Source organism: Antennarius striatus, chromosome 14 (assembly GCF_040054535.1).
Source record: "Antennarius striatus isolate MH-2024 chromosome 14, ASM4005453v1, whole genome shotgun sequence".
Lineage (NCBI taxonomy): Eukaryota > Metazoa > Chordata > Actinopteri > Lophiiformes > Antennariidae > Antennarius > Antennarius striatus.
In genome coordinates, this window is record NC_090789.1 from 14259699 (window position 1) to 14279690 (window position 19992).

At 41.7% G+C, this 19992-nt stretch overlaps 2 protein-coding genes across 6 annotated transcripts in view; one reads left to right on the forward strand and one right to left on the reverse strand.

The window, feature by feature from the left end:
• Nucleotides 1-6908, reverse strand: part of ext1c (exostoses (multiple) 1c) — a 73156-nt gene extending 66248 nt beyond the window's left edge. Inside the window, exon 1 of the mRNA XM_068333586.1 lies at nucleotides 5772-6908. The gene's annotated coding sequence lies outside the window, so the exon portion shown is untranslated. The remainder of the gene's footprint in view (nucleotides 1-5771) is intronic.
• Nucleotides 6909-9342: 2434 nt separating this feature from the next.
• LOC137607409 (probable thiopurine S-methyltransferase) lies at nucleotides 9343-12570 on the forward strand. 5 transcript variants are annotated; one of them, XM_068333152.1, is made up of 9 exons: nucleotides 9343-9530; nucleotides 10025-10147; nucleotides 10396-10488; nucleotides 10739-10871; nucleotides 11345-11397; nucleotides 11477-11551; nucleotides 11673-11758; nucleotides 11932-11976; nucleotides 12086-12570. In XM_068333152.1, the coding sequence occupies exons 2-9, from the start codon at nucleotides 10038-10040 to the stop codon at nucleotides 12208-12210; spliced, it is 720 nt and encodes a 239-aa protein (XP_068189253.1). In that variant the 5' UTR covers nucleotides 9343-9530; nucleotides 10025-10037; the 3' UTR covers nucleotides 12211-12570. The 5 variants fall into 5 exon arrangements, with proteins under 5 accessions (XP_068189253.1, XP_068189254.1, XP_068189255.1 ...); XM_068333153.1 differs by having other exon boundaries at nucleotides 9343-9520; XM_068333154.1 differs by having other exon boundaries at nucleotides 9343-9516.
• The last annotated feature ends 7422 nt before the right edge of the window (nucleotides 12571-19992 follow it).

The following is a 19992-nucleotide window of genomic DNA, read 5'->3' on the forward strand; positions in this document are numbered from 1 at the left end:
AAATATATAAATTGTGACCTTTTGGGAGCGGTTTGGAGGTTGGTTTGTTTGTCTTTGTTCTATAAGGGCTGGTCCAGCAAGGAATGTGAATAGTCATTCATGTTTTCACTGTATGAACACGATGTTCATAATGCGCTATAGTCCTATTTTTATTTCTTCCAAGTTGTGAGAGCAGAAGTCGCTATGTGTGTTGTTTGTCCATAATCACATCAGGCAGTCTTTGGGGATCCAAAAGTGAAAGCTAGGGCCCGACTCCCCTGACAAGCCTGCAACTAGGAAGGGATCCATGTTTTATTTTTGTCCTCGCCTACAATCTTATCTTTGAAATCAGTATGCTCATTTTACTCCTGCGCATCTCATGTCTATATATAAGGTGATAAACATGTATTTTTGTCTGCACTAAACAAACAGTTACTTTCAAAAACTAATCTTTCAATGTCGTCACGCAGCTACAGGAGTATTTTCCATTAGTTCTACCACCTCTAAAACATAATGACCATGAACTTAATCAAGGTCTGCTCCTTTTACAAGGCCATTTTCATAAAACGAATAAGAGCCCATTCACTTTGCTCCACATAGGCTGCGGTACTCTGACATGGTTAAAAAGATGTTTACCTTGCCTGGCAACGCAACTGGCACCCCAACGGTGCACATTCCAAAACCTAGCATAATTACAAGCTGGGTTGATTAATTATGTCTCGACAATATGCTGCACTCAAACACCACAAGGGCTAATTAACAGAACGAACGAGATGGGTTGGAGCGGCTATTAGGGGAACTCTTCTTGTCCTGTGAATTTGGAAAAGCAGTTTACCGCCTCAAAAAAGAAAAAAACATGGAAGAGACTGAAAAATTACTCTGATCCCAAGTTATAATCTGGTTTAATGTGTTAATACGTTCTGCTTATCTTTTTGAAATAATTTTAAAATGCACTTACCTTTGATTAAAACAAGTTTCATTTCGAAGTAATTTTAATTTTGTATTGCTATTCCATCACAATCCTTAAAGAAATTTAAAATTTCTTTAATTTCTTTTTGTCATTTTAATTTCCTTCTTATCAGTCCTGAATGAACTGAATCCTGAATGAGAAAGAACTGTCATGAGCAGCTGTACACCTTCACCCACAGGGTGAATCGGTGAGTGCATTGTGTGAAAAGGTCAGCAGGTTTCTTACACTAGTAGCACATTTACTGCTGTGAAACTAGTCTTCGTGTTTTTGACATGATGCAAACATATGAGTCATTCATAATGACTGGTTCATTATTAGGCTTGTATAAACTGTTTTTTAACGGCACATTGTTTTTCCTTAAAAAGCATGTGGGTTGTTCTAACTCTGTTAAAGACTGGAACTTCAAATGTGCAGGTGGTGGCGCTGAAAATGCCTCAGTGCGTCGGGGGTGAGCTGGCTGCAGGCTGTTGGCCGGCGGTGTCCGGTTGGCGGTGGTTGGTGGGCATGTGTTGCGATGCCAGGGTGCCCGGCCTGGTGTGGGTGACTGGCTCGTGGGCGGTGTAGCCCTGTTGGTTGGTTCAGTGGTTGGTCGTAGAGGGGAGGGGTGGGGTTGGTGGGGGGGGGTGGCTGTTCGGCGGCTGCCTCCTCTGGATGGTGTGGTGGCTTTGGGCAGCTCGCTGGCCTCGGTCCAGCGGGGCAGGCCCTCTGTGGCCCAGAGGCCGGGCCTGATGGAGCGGGTCATGCGTCGCCTTTGTTCCCCTCTGTGGTGCCGTGGTGGTGCATCTCTGGGTTGTTGTTGTCGCGGGGCGGGTTGGTGGTTTGGGCCGGTTGCTGGTTGGTCGTCGGTAGCTTTGGTGGTCGCCAGGCGTGACCGGGCCGGGTTGTGGGCTCGGGCTGGTTGGCCGGCTGTGATGCTGGTCCCTCTTACGGCCCTGTTCATGTGGGCCGGGCCCACACCAGATTGCCTCCTAATGGACACTTCACATACCTCACGCTGCACAATACATGATAACTTTTAGGCACATATAGGGCACAGTTAGGGCTTTGGGAATGGATGGGGGCGAGGGCGGTGAGCTTGGTTGTGGGGCAGATGGCAGTACTCTAGGGCGCTGCATCCTCCCCATATACGCCTCACTTGTCCCCCACCATCCTCCAATTTTAATGCAACATACACCCACACACACTTTGGAGGGGGCCCTGCAATGTTTGGAGTAGTCTGGACGGCGCTGGGCTCCCCTTCAGACTTTCAATGCACCACATTCCACACTAGGTAGCACAGGAGCACATGGTCGGGATATTGCTTCCGCGTCAGGAATCGAGGAAGCATATTAACAGGGAGGGTAGGGGTGACTCCACATGACATGGCACTTCTGGTGGGGCACGGCCCTCTGGGGCCTATGGCTGGGGATGGGCTGCTTGGCCTGGGCCAGTCGCTCGGCTTGGGCTGCTGGGGAGTTGGGCTTGGTTATGGGCGTCTCTATGATGGTGGATGGTTAGCAATGGCAGCCGGTTGGGGATCGCTGGTTGTTGGTCGTGGCCATTAATTTGCCGCGTGGCGATGGTGACCGGGGGTGTGGCGCTGCGGTGCTGCTGTGGGGATGGGGCGGTGTGTGGGCCGTCTGGCCTGGCCTGGGGGTCGTGCTTGCGGGGGGGTGGCTCGTGGGTGTGGGGGTATTGGGTGGTATGGAGTCGTTGGCGCATTTGGGGGCGGGATGGTTGCTGGGCGGCTTGGCTTCTCCCCTGCGGACCCTGTCTCCCATTTACCTTTGGGTGCTGCACGGCTCTCCTGCTGGCCTATCGGGCGTGGTACGTTAAGTCGGCTTTGTAGCATATGTCTGGCTGCCGCTGTTGGCCGGGGATCAGCGGTTGGTAGCCGGTGGTCGGTTTACTTTGCTGGGAGCTGGGGTGTGGGCTGGCATCGCCATCAGTTTCCCCAGTGTACCTGGGCTATAGGCGGGGCTCGGCGGGGGGCACCTGTGGGTGGGTTGGCTGCAGTGGGCCTCTGATAGGGCCTAGCATGGGCTGCCTGGGACAGCCGGTGGTGTTTCAGGGCTGGCGGCCTCTGGTCGGCTTTCCTCTGTGGGTGGCGGCGCAGGAGGGCTTGAGGCCCGCTGGGGATCTCTGCCATATCTGGTGGGTTGGTGTGGCCCCCATCTCTGGTCTGCGCGGGCTTTCGGGAGGCATGACGGGTATGTGGGGTTGGACGGGGGGGGCTATGTAGGGGGGTGGGTCGCATGTCGCTCGGTCACTGCGACTGACCCCGGGGGCTGCTGGGGGCACTCCTGTCTCCTGGGGGTGGGGGGGTGGGCGGGATGTTGGTGTGGCGAATGGGGCCTGTCCCGTGCACCCCGGCGGTGGCGGCCACTGCCTCCTCTGGGTCTCTGGGTCTACGTGGTTCTCGGTGCCCCCGGTGGCTCTTCGGGTGATGGCTTTTTGATGCTCCTGGCTGCCGGGGTTGGGGGTGCTCGGCTAGCGTGGCCCTGTTGGGTTCTAGTAGCCTATCTGGGTGTTGGTTTCATCACACACGCATGTTGGGTCAGGGCTTACCAGCTCCTGCCGAGTCCAATTATTGAGAACCATTGAGTCCCGTCAGAATGTGATGAGTCTCATCATAATCTTATGCCCTCTATCTTCCTCCTACACTGGTTTCCTCTGGTGGCCTATTCTGTACTGTCAGGACCTCCACTAATCTGGTGTTTTGTAACATGACATGATAAAACAACCTAAACCTTTTTTCACTCCAAAAGCACTGCCTGTCTATCCACTACCTTGTTTATGTTTTCTCTCCCTGTCTCCTTTTGCTTTCCCCTTTAACTCATAGAGGTGCAGCACTTCCCTCTCTGGCTCACAATAGGAAATTCTAATAAAGACTGACAATTTAGTTCCCAGAGAGGACTGGTGACGGTCACATGCACGCATTAAAATATATAAAAGATTTTGCTGCAAGACAATAAGCATTGATCTCATAAAAGGTTGACTCTCTTTTATGGGGTTAAACTATGAGAATACATGCAGACAAAAAAAAAGAAAAAAAGAAATGCAGACTTCAAACTGGAATCCAAATTGTTATAATCTAAACGATGCCCAATCTTAGTTAACATCCTCATTTCACAGCTATATCTATACCACCTCCAACAACAGCACAGTGCTTCATTTAGGGTACCTGAATGCTCAGCTGACAACACACACAGCAGATATGACATGTAGTGCAATCCATCTGTCTTACTAACTGATCCAGCTCACAGTGCATCCTCCTGCTTCGAACTCATCTTATCTACGCCGCTTCAACCTGGAGGCATTCCTATCGCAGAACTCACATCAGATATAAACAATCTGACCTTGACCATGCAAGGATGATATACGATCTGACCCTGGGATAAGGAAGATGGGGCCCACTCCAGATGGGGTTCAATATGGAACGGCCCTGATGTCTGAGATTAAGGATGCAGGTTTTTCAGAACACTAATGCAGAAAATAAATTGATTTGAAAGCTTTTAAACTTACTGGGAGCATTACATTTGAGACTACATCTACATTACACTATTCTAGGTACCATTAGTAGAATGTTATCATTTCTGACTCCATTCATTTACAGCCTGATTATTATTACACATTTTTAACACAAGCACATCAAAGATGCCTGAAAAAATATAATCAGGGTGGAGAATGACCCATCAAGGTTCATAGCTTTTACAGGTTGCACACAGGTCTTTTCAGCGCCCTCGAAAAGCTTGAATAGGAAAATAGTCACAACCTCTGGAAAATGAATGCTGTCTGTGCTGGTGAATGCTTCTGGTAGCATTGAGCTACTCTTAATCACCAGGGAGGGCATTACAGAACCATCATGAATTCAAAATTCCATTAAGATGAGGGAGTCACCATTACAATGAAAATCATTTCATAAAGCAGATGAAATCAACGCACAGCTTTCCATCAGGACCCACCCTCCCCGGAGAAGCCTTCCGGAGCATCCATGATAATGACAGCACTTTACTTGGGATGGCAGAAGTCACCCTCTGTTTTTCCATCCAAAAATAACAAGAGAGTTGCATTTCATTTCTGCGATGAAATTCAGACAACGTTGTTTGTTCATAATTCATCATTACATGAACACTTTGGACAAAATAGACTTGGTTATTACATACTGCGTCTACGCAAGAGAGGAAGGGGAAACAGGAGCAGGAACAAAGCATGCAACCTTTGGAGAGCATCAATCAGATGCAATTTTGTGGTGCATTTATGAACCTAAGGATTCATAGCTGCTTTCAATATAAATGGAAACTCCAACAGATGTACCTATGGATTACTTTATACTTTATGAAATCAGTCAATTTTTATTGGTCCGCCCAAGGTGTTTCAGCAGATGTCATGTCATATTCCAAGATATACAGAGTATACAGTTGCAAAGGTGCATTGTGTGTCACAGTCTCAGACATCCACTATCCTCATTGGTGAACATGATTGAAAACTAGATTCTTTACATTCAGAGTTGAAACTGATTCTGATGTTTCCTCCCACTATGTTGCACTGAGACAGTGTCCAAACTGAGCTGTTGAAAACACTAATATTCTTGGATGGCGGCAGAGAAATGTACAACCCACAGCCCATCTGTCCAGTAGGAGAAAAAAGATCATCCGCCAAAAGATTTCAGTGTACATAATACTTTTGCCAAAACTGACAGAGTTGGTGTACATGTGAAAACCTCTTTTCTGATGACAGACTGGAGATACAAAAACAATGGTTTTGAACGCATCAATCACTACGTGACATATCTACAAAATACTGCACATATATCTACTAGATATAGGACCTAACAGCTTACCTGTCACAGAAGGATATTGAGATCCCTTGCAGGCGGTAGCAGCAGGTTCAGTCTGAACCTTTAGGATCGGACTCGTCAGTCTTCCTGGAGCGGCATCAGTACACTTGCGCACTAAACTGTTGAGCGCCTTTCGCGACCGGCGCTTCCACAGCTCAACCCTCCGATGATCCACGCTGCAGAGGACCAAAAACACTCGCAACTTCTCTCCAAGACTACCTATTTACCCTGCGATGTGATTAAAAAAAACTTACAAAGCTTCCACAGAGAAAAAACGCGCCATCCAGGCGCGTCCGTAAAAATAATTTTGAGGAGCGTCCCGCCGCCCCCTCGTGTCTGTCCTCCAAAATTTCTCAGATGTCTCTCACCGGTTATCCTTTCTTATCCAGCTCGGAACGTCTCTCATTCAGAGCACTCAGGACCACCACATTGTCGCTCTCTGTCGCTCCAGCAGCCCTCAATGATCCAGGCTGAAGGTTGGTGGCATGGTAGTCCAGAGGTGAAAGGTGTCCCAGTCGCTGATGCACTTGAGATTTTACCTTATAATTGCCTTCTGGTCTTATTTATCTCCACATAATACTTCAGTGCTGGACAAATAAATGTCTTTTCTTTAGGTCAAACAATAAGCACTCCCCTCGTCTTTAATGATTTCAACATGAGCAACGTGACAAAGGTGTGCTCCAGAGCGCCAAGCAAACAATACATGAGGACCTGGGAGCCGGTGACGCTGCATCAACGTGGAAAAACGCACTTCCGAGTTTTGCAATCATAACCTGCGCCGTTCCCACATGGAAAAAAGACAGCTTGACGTATTTAACGAGAGATTAAATTCAAACACACGGGTGAAATAATATTACTCTGAACATACAGGAGATGAGCGCAGAAACGCACTGACGAGCAGCAGCGCACGCAGACGCATCAACAATGAACACTGACGGTGAAGATCATCCAGTCCGATCCCCGTTGCGCTCCGACTTCTCCAAGACTGAGCTCTCCCTCAGCGGGTGGAGGCACCGCGTTCTTCCCCTCGTTCGCTAATTTTCCTTTTCACGCCACGACCGAGCATTTGCAAATGAGTTCAGCGTACAGACGCAGGTCTCGTTAGAATATGAATGGAAAATAATGCGCGTTACACTGTCCGTTTTCTACATCCATAACAATCCCCGACAAACGGCCCGCCCCCGGGCGGCAGTGATTGGTTCGGAGACTCCACGACGTGTCTCTCGTTTCGTAAAGAAAAACACACATCTGGATGCGACCTCCAACAACTGGCTGCTTTTGGAATTACGCACGGAAACCGATTGGTCAAGGAGGGACATCGCATTTGTCCAGGATCGTTAAAATATAGCCTGTTGTTTATTGTAGCTGCAAATAATAACCCAGTCACCACACATAAATTTAATTTACTACATCCACCCAGTTTACATTGTTTCTATATATAGAATATGTTGTGTTATTGTATGAGGGGTGTTGTATTTTATGCAGCTCCTCTCCATTAATTACCTTTATGGATGATACTAGACCAGGGAAATCATGATTCTCACCATTAAATTAAAAACATCCGGCGACACCCCTGAATTCAAAATTTTACCCTGACCTACCTGGCAACTACAGAGGAATAAAGCTGATGAGCAATGCAATGAAGTTATGGGAAAGAGTAGTGGAAGCTAGACTAAGGGCAGAAGAGAGCATTTGTGAGCAGCAGTATGGTTTCATGCCAAGAGGGTACTACAGATGCAGTATTTCCTTTGAGGATGTTGATAGAGAAGTACAGAGAAGACTAGAGGGAGCTGCATTATGTTTTTGTAGATCTGGAGAAAGCTTGTATGAGGACTGTAAGACAGTGGTGAGGTGTGCTGTAGGTGTGACAGAGGAGGTCAAGGTGGAGGTGGGACTGCATCAGGGATCAGCTCTGAGCCCCTTCTTGTTCGCTATGGTGATGGACAGGCTGACAGACGAGGTTAGATAGGAATCTCCATGGACTATGATGTTTGCAGATGACATTGTGATCTGCAGTGAGAGCAGAGAACAGGTGGAGGAGAAGCTAGAGAGGTGGAGGTTTGTCCTGGAAAGGAGAGGAATGAAGGTTAGCCGCAGTAAGACAGAGTACATGTGTGGGAATGAGAGGGACCCAAGTGGAAGAGTGAGGTTACAGGGAGAAGAGATCAAGAAGGTGGAGGATTTTAAGTACTTAGGGTCAACAGTCCAGAGCAATGGAGAGTCTGGAAAAGAGGTGAAGAAGCGTGTCCAGGCAGGATGGAACGGGTGGAGAAAAGTGTCAGGTGTGATGTGTGATAGAAGAGTTTCAGCTAAAATGAAAGGAAAGGTGTACAAAACTGTGGTGAGACCAGCGATGTTGTTTGGTCTAGAGACAGTGTCACTGAAGAAAAGACAAGAGACAGAGCTGGAGGTAGAAGAGATGAAGATGCTGAGGTTCTCTCTGGGAGTGACCAGGAAGGATAGGATCAGGAATGAGTACATCAGAGGGACAGCACATGTTAGAGGTTTTGGAGATAAAGTCAGAGAGGCCAGACTGAGATGGTTTGGACATGTCCAGAGGAGAGATAGTGAATATATTGGTAGAAGGATGCTGAGTTTTGAACGGCCAGGCAGGAGGCCTAGAGGAAGACCAAAGAGGAGGTTTATGGATGTAGTGAAAGAGGACATGAAGCTGCCGCTTTGATCTATGGTCTTACTCACACTGGCCTTCTCCTTCGTCTTTCTATCTTATCCAGTTCCTGAGTGTATAAAAGTTGACATTTGACCTTGACTTAGTTTTCTCAAGGTCAAGGTCACCATCACATTTTTATCCCCCTTGCCGCCCAAGTAATGTGCTTTTTGTTTAATCTTTCCATTTGCAACGGTTGTGAAGACATTTGGTGGACTAACGAACGGACGAACAAACGAACTCACGAACACTGACAATAACAATACATCCCTCTTTGAAGGATGTAGTAACCCCAACCCTATGTTGTCAATAAACACAAGCGCGCTCGTCAAAATCGAGCGCAGCTCCATCAGCATGGACTATATACCGAGACTCTAGCGCCGCTATGTGTGCAGATAAGGTCATTATCCTTTACTCTGACTTCACATAGTGTTGTTTCAACAAAGATCCCGGTTCTGGATCCGTCCCATGACTCCTATGGAGGCCTGAACCAAACCATATGAGGTGAGAGGCAGGCTGAGAAGGCGAAACTAATCACTGAACAACGGTGAAGAGGCTTGACGGGGATTTGTCCCAGCTGTCACAATCCAAATGTGGTTTCGTGGTGCTGTTAGTGAAAAAAGGAATCAGTGAAGACGGCGCACTAACAGTCCAAAAGCAGTAATTTTACCATAACTGCGTGGAAGTCAATATGACGAATGAAGTAGGATGAATTAATAAATAAATGGCTTTAAACCCTTACAATGGTAATGACAGTTTAGCCCTTAATCTCGAAATATACTCTATAATTGTTGATTACTGTATATAAATACGATACAGTACACATGATTAAAATATTTTCCACATTTTATATTTACCTGAACGCATCATCAGGCTCCTCCCATACAGGAAGCTTCAAGACTGCGACCTTCCGGGAGAATTCGTCCCAGTTACCTAAACAAACACCAGGGAATGAAAAAAAAAAAAAACTGGATTGCCTACTGTGTGACTGAACTCAGTGATAGATAACCATTTAATACTCCCTCTGCTTGCCGATAAAGTTGTGCAACTTTTTTACAGAGTAGAATTGAAGTACACTGAGTAGGTAGGAGCGGGTGAGTCATGCGTGCTGTGGATTGTGTCCTCGGAGTGCTGTGGTTGATTATTTGTCAGACTGCTGCTGAGTAAATTTTCAAATTTAATCCAGAATCAAACGTGGTGTATTTTGTCCTACCGAGCATAGAATTGGATCTAATTTACTCATATTCCAAAATGCTCGTCCTGTAATCTTGGTGTTAACTCACCATTGACATCAGAGTTTGTTCAGCCATGGAATAACGACCGTGCAGCATTTTTTTTTTTTATTTTATTTCCAGTAACAATCCCGTTATGTGAGCCTGTTTCAAACTTTTACGGTTTGGACTTTAATTTTATTACAAGGACATGTTGTGTGTGGCAATGCTTTTGACGTCATTCTGCCTGTTCTGGTCTGAACCCAAAGCTACTAGTTGTGTCACATTCTCTCAGATTGTTCACCTACACGTCTGGTCACTACTTCCTCCGGGTGGGGTCCATCTTTGTGAATCCTGTCTTTTTGTGAATCCTGCAGCTTTCGGACAAACATGACCACCGACATGCCGGCTCCACAGGCAAACAGGACCCTTTCACTCTCAGATTGGGAGCAGAAGTGGCATGACAACAAGATCTCCTTCCATCAGCCTGAAGTTCACCGGTGAGGCCACCCATTTTGTTTCTTTTATTGAATGAAACAAAGGAAACGTCTGTAAGTCAAATGCTTGATTTAACAAACTCTGTTGCTTAGAATAAAAATCACTTTTTAAAAAGACAAGGTCAGTATATCCAAACATCTGTCATTCAGAGCAGAGTTTCTTCGATATTTTATCATAATTTTCATGATGTAAAGAATACACAGAAGGGAACAGCTATTAAACGTGTTTCTTTTTTTTTTTCCTCTGACAGGTTACTGGAGGCAAATATCGATAAAGTTATTGATGGAAGGACAAGCGTTCGCTTCTTCTTCCCTCTCTGTGGGAAAGCTGTTGATATGAAGTGGTATGAAAAAGCATCTTTAACTAGAAGAACACCCATCAGAGCTCACACCTCCACCGGCAATTCAACAACAATTCTTTTTCAGTGACACTCTGCTTTTATAAACAGACATCGGTGCAAACATGACCTTCCAATGACATTGTCCCAAAACAGTTCTGCTCTGTTTGGTTGCCCTGTAATCAAACATTTTTTTCCCCCAGTGATGAATATATCATCACCTTAAAATTCCTCCAATCTCCTTTGTGAATTCCAGGCTGGCAGACATGGGCCATTCAGTGGTGGGGGTCGAGATATCTGAATTGGCCATAAGACAATTCTTTGAGGAGAGCAACTTGACGTACAGCAAGGAACCGGTCCCGGCCATTCCTGGAGCAATGGTTTACAAGGTAGGTGATCTATACGGGAACTATCCAGATCTCTTCCCTTTGCTTCACATTAATCAAAAATTAAATTAAAATTATGCACATTAGGTTAATGTTTTAAATGTAGAAAATGTAGTTAAAGTGCTCATTAAGCCTTTAAGTTATGAGTCTGAGGACTTCCATAATGAAACCCAGTTTAATGATGTTAATGGTGGTAAGTTTTTAACAGTAGCTGATAAATATTTTCATATTTTCTGAATGCACTGCTCTTTATATTAGTTTCCCTTGGGGGTAGAATCTGCCACATCTATGATTGATTATCCCCGCCAATGATGAGTTGTTTTCTATGATGGATCACCAGACCACAGCAACTAAATTGAAACATGCTTCAAAAAATCTACAGTGCAGATAATCCAGTAGATAATACTCAAATTATGAAAAGTATGCACTTATAAAGATGTGAGCAATTTGATTATCAATCATGTGTTTGTCTGCAGAACTCGGAAAAAAATATTTCCATCTATCAGTGTGACTTATTCAGTTTCTCCAGGTACGTAAATCATTCTTAGCCCTTTATTAAAGATGTTTAGTTACGTATTTAACCAAAACTCTGTTTATACTTGCCACAGTTCCATTGATGGTCAGTTCCAGGGTATATGGGACCGAGGCTCCCTCGTGGCCATCAACCCAAAAGACAGAGACAAGTAGGTTGAGCTCTTATCCCACAGTTGACAAGTTTATTTTTAATGCACAACACAAAATGTTCTGGAAGTGAAATATAACCCTCTGGAAAACTGTAATTATCATTGTTTCATGGTACTACAGGTATGCCGCTCTTATGACTTCGCTCATGGCTCAAGACTGCAGATACCTCTTATGGACAATTGTTTACAATGCTGAACTATATGGAGGTAACTCTTCATGTTGACCTCAGTTTCATTGTTTGATGACATTCAGCTCTTTCCTGACAAAAAAAAATAAATTAATAAAAATTAACATAATTTGTTTTAATCTATCAATTTTAAGATCCTTGCAGGGTTTTTTCTGAGAGTTACAGAAAGATTGGACTGTGTTTGTCTTTCAGGTCCTCCCTTTTCTGTGCCGCATGAACAAGTACAAAGTTTGTATGGTGAGTGTTTGTGTGCATGCTGCGTGTGTGTGTGTGCGCACGCGCGCGTGTGTGTTGTCCCGAAATATGAGCGTCACATTATTAATTGGACACTTTTTCATTTCTTCAGGGACAAGCTGTGATCTTGAGCTGCTATATTCAGAGGAAAGCTTGAAACAGAAATATCAGAGCTGGGGTGTGGACAGCGTGACAGAAAATGTGCACCTGATTGCTTTAAAGAGCATTGAAAACTAATCTCATGATTTTTGTTGCAAAAACAAGGTCTTATTGGCTTTTTGGCATCTTTTTGAAATTTTAGTGGGAAATTAACGTACGTTGATATAATAAATTAAGAGTTTCAAAATCAGAAGTTTCATCTGAATGCCTCAAATAACTTAAAGTTTTTATTGTCTGATAAAATAACACAATGTTTGTACATTATGTAAAAAATGTTTAAAAAAAAAGTACACTGTGCATAATGTACACAGTGTACTTTTGACAGAAGTAATTTTTATTTTATTTTACACAAATAAAAGCAGTTTTTCTGTTAAATAAAACTTTATAATGGTAGATATGTATGCACCATTTATATTTTCAAATAAAATGTATAACTTTTGTGTTTGTTTTTAAAGCTAGACTTCATGCAGTACAAACAGTTCAAACCTTCTTTAAAATTATGCATTCTACATCACCAGGTCTACAGTGGATTTTTGGTGTATTTAGTGTTAGAAGAAGACATATTTGACACATTCATAGACTGAAGCACACACACACAGGGCCTGTACAATTTGTATTTTAAGATAAAGCAACGGCGAAGTGAGGGGCAGCAACATGGAAGCGCCCTAGGTACATATTGTGGAGTTTGGTACTTGCTTGCATTTCACCTCAGCAGTACACCTCTCCAACTACCAGTTCACAGTCCATACTTTGTTCCAGGCTGGTCTAAAAACCAGCCACTTTCTGATCCCCTGGTTGACTGAGCTGCTGATGCTGCCCCCTGCTGAAAAGGAAGGGTATTGCAGAAATCTGCGATTAAAAGCAACTCGGTTGGATCCAAAAGAAATTAATGTAGAGATCAATTAAATTATTGTAGTTCAGCTTCAAAGTAAGTTTGTTAATGATTTATGAAAGACAAACATATCTTTGTTCAAAATATTTTTTTATAGACTGCTGTAAAACTCCAGTAAATTGTAACAGATTTCTTATTTTCAAATGTATCCAGATCTATTTTTTGTAAAGGTGACAAAAAACTTCAGAGCTTAAAAATTTTATTTTTCATACAAATTATGCACATTTAAACTACTGGAGAGGTACCTTTTTATAAGTTTTGTGGATGGATGCACGATCACCCTTTATCGTCATTAACGTTATCTCAGTGATGATACAACATATCATAAAAAAGGGATTACTTTTTTCAATTCAATCCTGTCATGTGATTGGATTGGCATTCAAAATCCCAAGTAGGCCTTTGCAGAAGAAATGTTTTAATCTAATTATACATTTAAAGTATTAAACTGTTTTTGCAACTATTAAAAGAGAGAAGACATGAAGGCCTATACTCAATCCATTTTGGCTTTCCATGTACCTTAATATAGAATAAAAAACACAACATTTTCACTTCTTGAGGTAGCTGATGTCTGCAAATTGAACCATGGAGGGCGCCAAAACATTAGAGTGATTCCTCCTCATTTGAATCAGGTCCCCAATGATGAAGAGGCAAGGGCAGCACATCACCACTGAAGACGCTTCTGTGTCATTGAGCCCAGAACAAGGATACTGCATGACTGAGTTCATTCATTCATGAGTGATGAATGAATTGAAACAGGAGTTGCCCATGTATGAACACAGACGGACCGGGAATTATTCATGTTTGCATTTGTGATTTGGTACTTCATCAGTTGAGAGGTAGAATGATTACGTGATTTGTACATAAACATCCTTGTGATTGCTCCTCCAGAAAATAATATTGATCCATGATCAATATCATGCATTGCCTAGTTATTATTACCCTTATTCTAATGTTTCTCTTTTCAGTCCTGTATGTCATGCGTTTTTTTCCCCATTGTACGTGGTCTTACATCATCGAATGATTGACGATGCTTTGGCCAAAAAAAGGAATGAAACCGACTGCTAATTTGTCCTAAACATGGTGCTGGAACAGCATCAGCACAGATAAAAACATAAGCAAGTTCTTCAGGGCAGATTAGAGTATGATCCTTTTTGTAGTCTTTTCTCTCACTTATATACAATTCAGGATGCAACAGCTATCATTTTTTTCAAAAATTCCTGGAAAAACATTTCTTATTCTTCAAAGTTTTATTTTCTGATTAATATTTGAACAGCTGAGGGCAGGGTTTCTTGGTCATGTGGCTTCATCTCAGGCATGACTTTGGTAAGATTTCCTATTGAAGTTGTATGTTTTGAAATTTATCCACCATAAATGTATTCTTTAAACACAGATACTGAAGCAAAGGTTGTATTCAGAACTGTGTCATTAACCAATCACGACTTAAATACTTCAAACTCATGAATAAATGTTAGGTAAGAGTTCATTATCTCGTTTTGTCCCATCATTCACTAGATCTCTAGAACTTGATTAATATGAGTTGTAACTAATCTGTAATGTATTTCCTTGTGAAAACCACATGTTGAAACATTCAAAACTGCATTGCATCATCCACACAGAGTAAAAACATCAGCCTTCAGCTGTCAGAACGAACGGAAGTTCACCATCTGTGAATACCGACGGCAATGAGCAGAACAGACAGACACTGAGTGCTGGTTGTGCCTGGTGGCTGTAATGAATTAGTTATTGGTAGGAGATGTTGACTCACTGCAGGTGCTTTGCTTTGACAGGCTCTCTTCACTATTTAGCCAGGTGGGTGGACACGGGGGGAAAAATATCACGCTAACAGCAGCTTACTGCCTGCTCTGTGTGTGTGACCTCCTTTGAACAGAAAAAGCTGTTTTGACCTTTTAGAAACACGGAGGAAAAAGTGACCGCCTAGGCGGTTAGTCAGAGAGAAGGAATGCTGAATGAATTTGTGACTGAAGCAAACAAATTAAGGGTAGAATTGATTTTGAGTACAAAAGACCTCAGGTGACACTCTTCTCTCTTATCTCCCTGTTCTTTACTTCATCCTTTGTTTCTTGTGCTTCTACAGTTTCCTCTGTTGTTCAATGTACTTGACATTTTTGCAGAAAAGACCTGAGGGACATTCTTGAGAAGGTGGGGCAACTTTTGTACTCTGATACCTTCAAAAGGCAGTGAGGAACAACACTGATGTGAACCCGGAATGATCTCAGAATCAGTTGAGTTGGAAGATGACTCTAGAAGGATGAACAGTTTCAAATTCTGTGGAAATGTATTTTTGGTTAATCATTTAAACCTAATGACAAATCCAGGGATGGATCCTGCCGAGTTCGGCTTCGAGTTGATAAAAAAGGGGGAAAAGAAAGTTGTACAAGCAATTTTAATATGTAAATATTGATTGTGGCCTCTCTCACAATGTGTACAGGTACGTATTATTTAGTTGTTAAAGTGCTGAACCAAATTGACTCTGATCTGACCTATTACAGAGTAGAGGATACAAATAAAGTTGTTTGTATTTATGTTTTTGCTGTGAAAAAGACAGACCAAACAAACAAAAGCTCTGGTTGAAGCTTTTTTTCTCTCCTGATTGTGCACAAACACGACATGATTTGGATGAGTTCCATCATGTCTTCCATCTGTCCCACATACACTGAACATATTGGGATGAAGAAGATTTTTTTTTTTTAAATTTAAAAGTATTTTTCGTATTTATGCACCTGGATAATGAGTTTTTGGCAACACCAGAAGTTTCTCTGATTAATTAGTTCTGGGTATTTGTTTAAGGTTCTACAGTGAGTACTATAGGTATGTATGACAAAACGGAATATGTGAGGCATGTCTCCATTGCAAAATTTTTGTACAGCTGTTCTCAGTGTGAATAATAGACCAATTTTTAGTATTTTAATATTTTTTAATCAATGGTATAAAAGTCATTTTAAAATGCAATCAATCATATTTTTAGTGCATGTGTTCTATTGTTTCTTTGAGGTATATTTTGTAATAGAATTAAGTTTTTTTTTTTTAAAAAGCCAACCACATTTCCTCACTTCCAGTATTTATTAAATTGGCATTGGGATTCTGGGTAAACAGTAGGGGATGTTCATCAATTGAGAATGATGACAATAAATTAGACAGAGTTCATAATGACAGCGATGGTCATCCTGGCATCCTGATGCAACATCGTAGTTCCTCCTTCATCAAGTTGATGAGTCTGGCCAGACATGGCAGTGCCTCCTACATGAACACTGGAAACTTTGGAGCTCCCATTAAAGATGGAGAACTGACTTTTCATGACACTCTTGTCATGAGTGGAACAACTCACAAGGATTTGTCTTTGAATTTAAATCAGTGTCTTATCTACCAGCTGGTGGTGCTGTTGAATTAAATATAATGAAATGCATAATTGTGGGTTCCTCCTCTCTGTATAGTCTTAAAAAGATTCAGTTGACATATGAAAATGAAGGAAGTGCAGGATATTGTATGCCTACCTCACAACAGATAAAATGTAAAGGGAAAAACAAATCATGCAGTTCCCACAGAACCCGATCTGTGTTTACATATTTTAAATTTAGATCAATGAAGGTTTCCCTTCACACCACTGAGTTAGGCTGTGTCTTTGAGCTGCCTCACGACAGGCTGATGATAACATGAACCTGTGGCACACACATATGCGCACGTGCACGCGCACACGCACACACACACACACACACACACACACACACACACACACACACACACACACACTGCAACACACACAAAACTCTTTATCAGGATTGGTAGCAGACGGAGCTTTGCTGGCGGCATAATCTGGGACACCAGGAGTAGAGTTAATCTCTCTGAGGAGGAGAACGAGGAGGTCTGGGAAGCTTGTGCATTAACCCTGTATGAAACTAATAATTATTTTAGCAGTGAAGAAAATATTTCACCCCTGCTTTGTAAAGCTTGGTTGACCCTGATAATATATCATAAAAATGGGTCACATGAAAAATTCTAAATATGAGTATCAAGAGCTCTTGATTTCAATTTGCACTGTACCAAACCCGATAATATATTAAATCAGCAACCATTTAGTGGGAATCTCCTAGAATATCTTGTAAGTATTCAAATAATAGGTGATTAACACTTTGACAAAGACAAAGATATTAATGTCCTATTTTTTTCTCATCTACAGTATGTCTCTGTTGTCTTTGCTCGTTGATTTTTACTCTCGTTTGGCCTCTCTGCCCCCTCCTCGGTGCTCCTTGTCTTCCTCCTCCACTGCAGGGTTGCTAATTCCAGGCAAGCAATCAGATACTTGACAGATCATCAGTATCTTACATATCTTTGCTGACCTGAGTAATCATGGGGCGCTACGGTGGAAGAAAGGAGCCTGCATCTACAATTGATATACATTTCAGGAAAATATAGACTTACTTGCAAAGAATAAGGCATACAGATCAATACTAGCCTAAGGTGTGCATGGTAAACATGTAAAAGCTGAACTCAGCAAAAAAAGACTGGATTCAGCTATCCTAGGTCAGGGCAATGGTTAAAAGGTGGATCTACCAGACCTTCCAAAGCTCACATTTTGGCTCATTCATTTAAAAATACTCAATAAGAGCAACAATCACCAATTAATAAAGGCTTCTTTCCTGTACCAGCCTTAACCAGTTGCCAAGCAACTGGTTGAAATGCCACAAAACAGTTTGTCAGAACAAATAAATCTGTCACACATACTGAAATTCTTGCAGAAATATAAATATTATTCACACTTTTTGTGGTCAACACAAAACAAAATTTAATTTTGTCTCCACATTTTCAGTCTTTATGCTAAGCGATACAAGATGGGTTCATGGAACCATGACCAACAGTATCTATTTTTTCAAGTAATTCATAACAATAAAGATTGTTTCTCAAAATTTCACACAATTTATATTAATATTTTTGCCTTAACTAAATTAATACACTTTTAGATATAGTCTGGCTATTTCAATTTCTGTGACATCAGGTAAGATTATCTTTAACACTGATGGAAAGCGTCAAAAGGGCAAAACATAATACAGGAAGACAGAAAGTTGAATAAAGGACAATTTAAACTTCAATTATTAAATGAGTCGCTTAAAATTCTGGAATAACTTTTATCTTAATATAGTATTTGCTCTTTTTAAACAGCCTCAATTAAATGGTGATATAATGGCCTACATTTGCTGACTGGACCATCAGCAAGAAGACTGGCTATAGATATTCTTACTGTCTGTCACTGGAACCTGTGCTTTGTGAAATAGGACATTTTAGAATTAAAGATCCAGTTTCTGGAATTTAGGGACAGATATATTATCATTATAGCTATATTATCATTTTACATAAAAATGTGTGAAGCTATTATGTCTGTTTGGTGAACTTATATTAAGCATTTTAGAGCCATAGATCCACCCTTCTGGCCTAGAATGAATTTAGTACTCACACCCTGATGATAGAAACTGCTCGGTAATCTGGTGCTACCGTCTGTGTTGCCGGGACAGAAGCAGAACAGCTGGATAATAAACAACATTTTATGTTGGCCTTGCTACTGAGCTATAGCTCACTCATGGCTCATTAGCAGGAAGATGTAATATGACTAGTAAATGTTCGGACATGTCATTGTTATGTCAAAGCTGTTATTATCACATAGTCACAAATGGATCTTTGCTGTGAGTCCTGAAACCAGCTGTATTGAACAGCAGGAGTGTCCTCATAAATGTTGCACAAGGATGATTCATAATAGACTTAGAAACATTTGTTGCATTTCAATTGTTTTTGTTTAAAGTGAACAATAATCCATTAGCACTAATTATTAGTGAGGCTTTATAAAACGACCTTGACTCACTATTGACTTGACTATAGATGACCATCAGCTTCAAGAGGTAATGGTATATGATGGTATATGAAGAAAACATCTTTGTATCTGCAGAACTGACTGAGAATATGTGATGAAGACGGATCTTAATGAATTTGGCGTTGGAATACACGTGATCGGCAGAGTTGTAGAATTTAATTTGCACGAGTGAGGTTCTGGGAAAACACTGCTTTATACTTTTCTGAATGAATTCTCCTAATATGGAAATTAAATTTAGATTTAAATTTAATTGAAGCCTGTTGCCACTGGGTCATTTGAAGGCTGCTAAAAAATAAATAATCACAAATCTGCTTATAAAACAAGCATTTTGTTTCTCTATAAAGTCTTTGTCTACACATAATGAGTTTCATGCATTAAGGCTCAGTTTGGACGACCTGTATTTGAAAATAATGAGTTACCCAAGTGCATTCATTTGATAGAACAAAGGTTCCTTTGAGTCTTTCACAGGAATCTTACTTCCAATAAAGATGCTATATCAAGTTCAACGTCAATAAAATAAAAAAAACATGATATGAAAACATTTTTTAGCCAAAATGGGAATTAATGTACAAAAACAAAATATGCGTTTTCAAACCAATGAGTGGGATTGTATTTTTTGTGTGGTTTTTTTGCTTGCTTTTAATTTACAATTAAATGATTTGACGTGTGCAAATTTGTTTGCTTAAAAGCTGTTAAAGGGTCGTGTTCCCCATTGGGTTACCTCATGATTACCTTTCTCAACAGTGTTTTGATGCTACTGTGGACTGTGTTGGGTGACATTCTCATATGTACTGTGAATGGATGTTGAGAAACATTGACAGCACCGACTGTATTTGACTATTTAATAAAACTAAGTGAAACGATCATCCTCATATCTTTTTCTGAATGACTGCACCTGTTAGAGATGTTCTTTTCATCCAGTGATACTATCACTTTACAAATGACATATTAAATACAAATTAATCTCTTTTATAATTGTCCATCCTAGTAGTTTTTGAGCATTTCAGTTTTCCCAGTCATTCCTATGTTCCACTCACAGCAAGACACTTTTGGGTTTCACAATTGTCTCGTCACGGGGAGCTGGAGCCTA

Excerpts from the sequence above, each read along its gene's own strand:
- LOC137607409 (XM_068333151.1), top strand. The coding sequence starts at position 9,538 with ATGCGTGCTGTGGATTGTGTCCTCGGAGTGCTGTGGTTGATTATTTGT. Across the intron at positions 10,872-11,344 it reads CTGGAGCAATGGTTTACAAG|AACTCGGAAAAAAATATTTC; the intron begins GTAGGTGATCTA and ends GTTTGTCTGCAG. Across the intron at positions 11,552-11,672 it reads AACCCAAAAGACAGAGACAA|GTATGCCGCTCTTATGACTT; the intron begins GTAGGTTGAGCT and ends ATGGTACTACAG.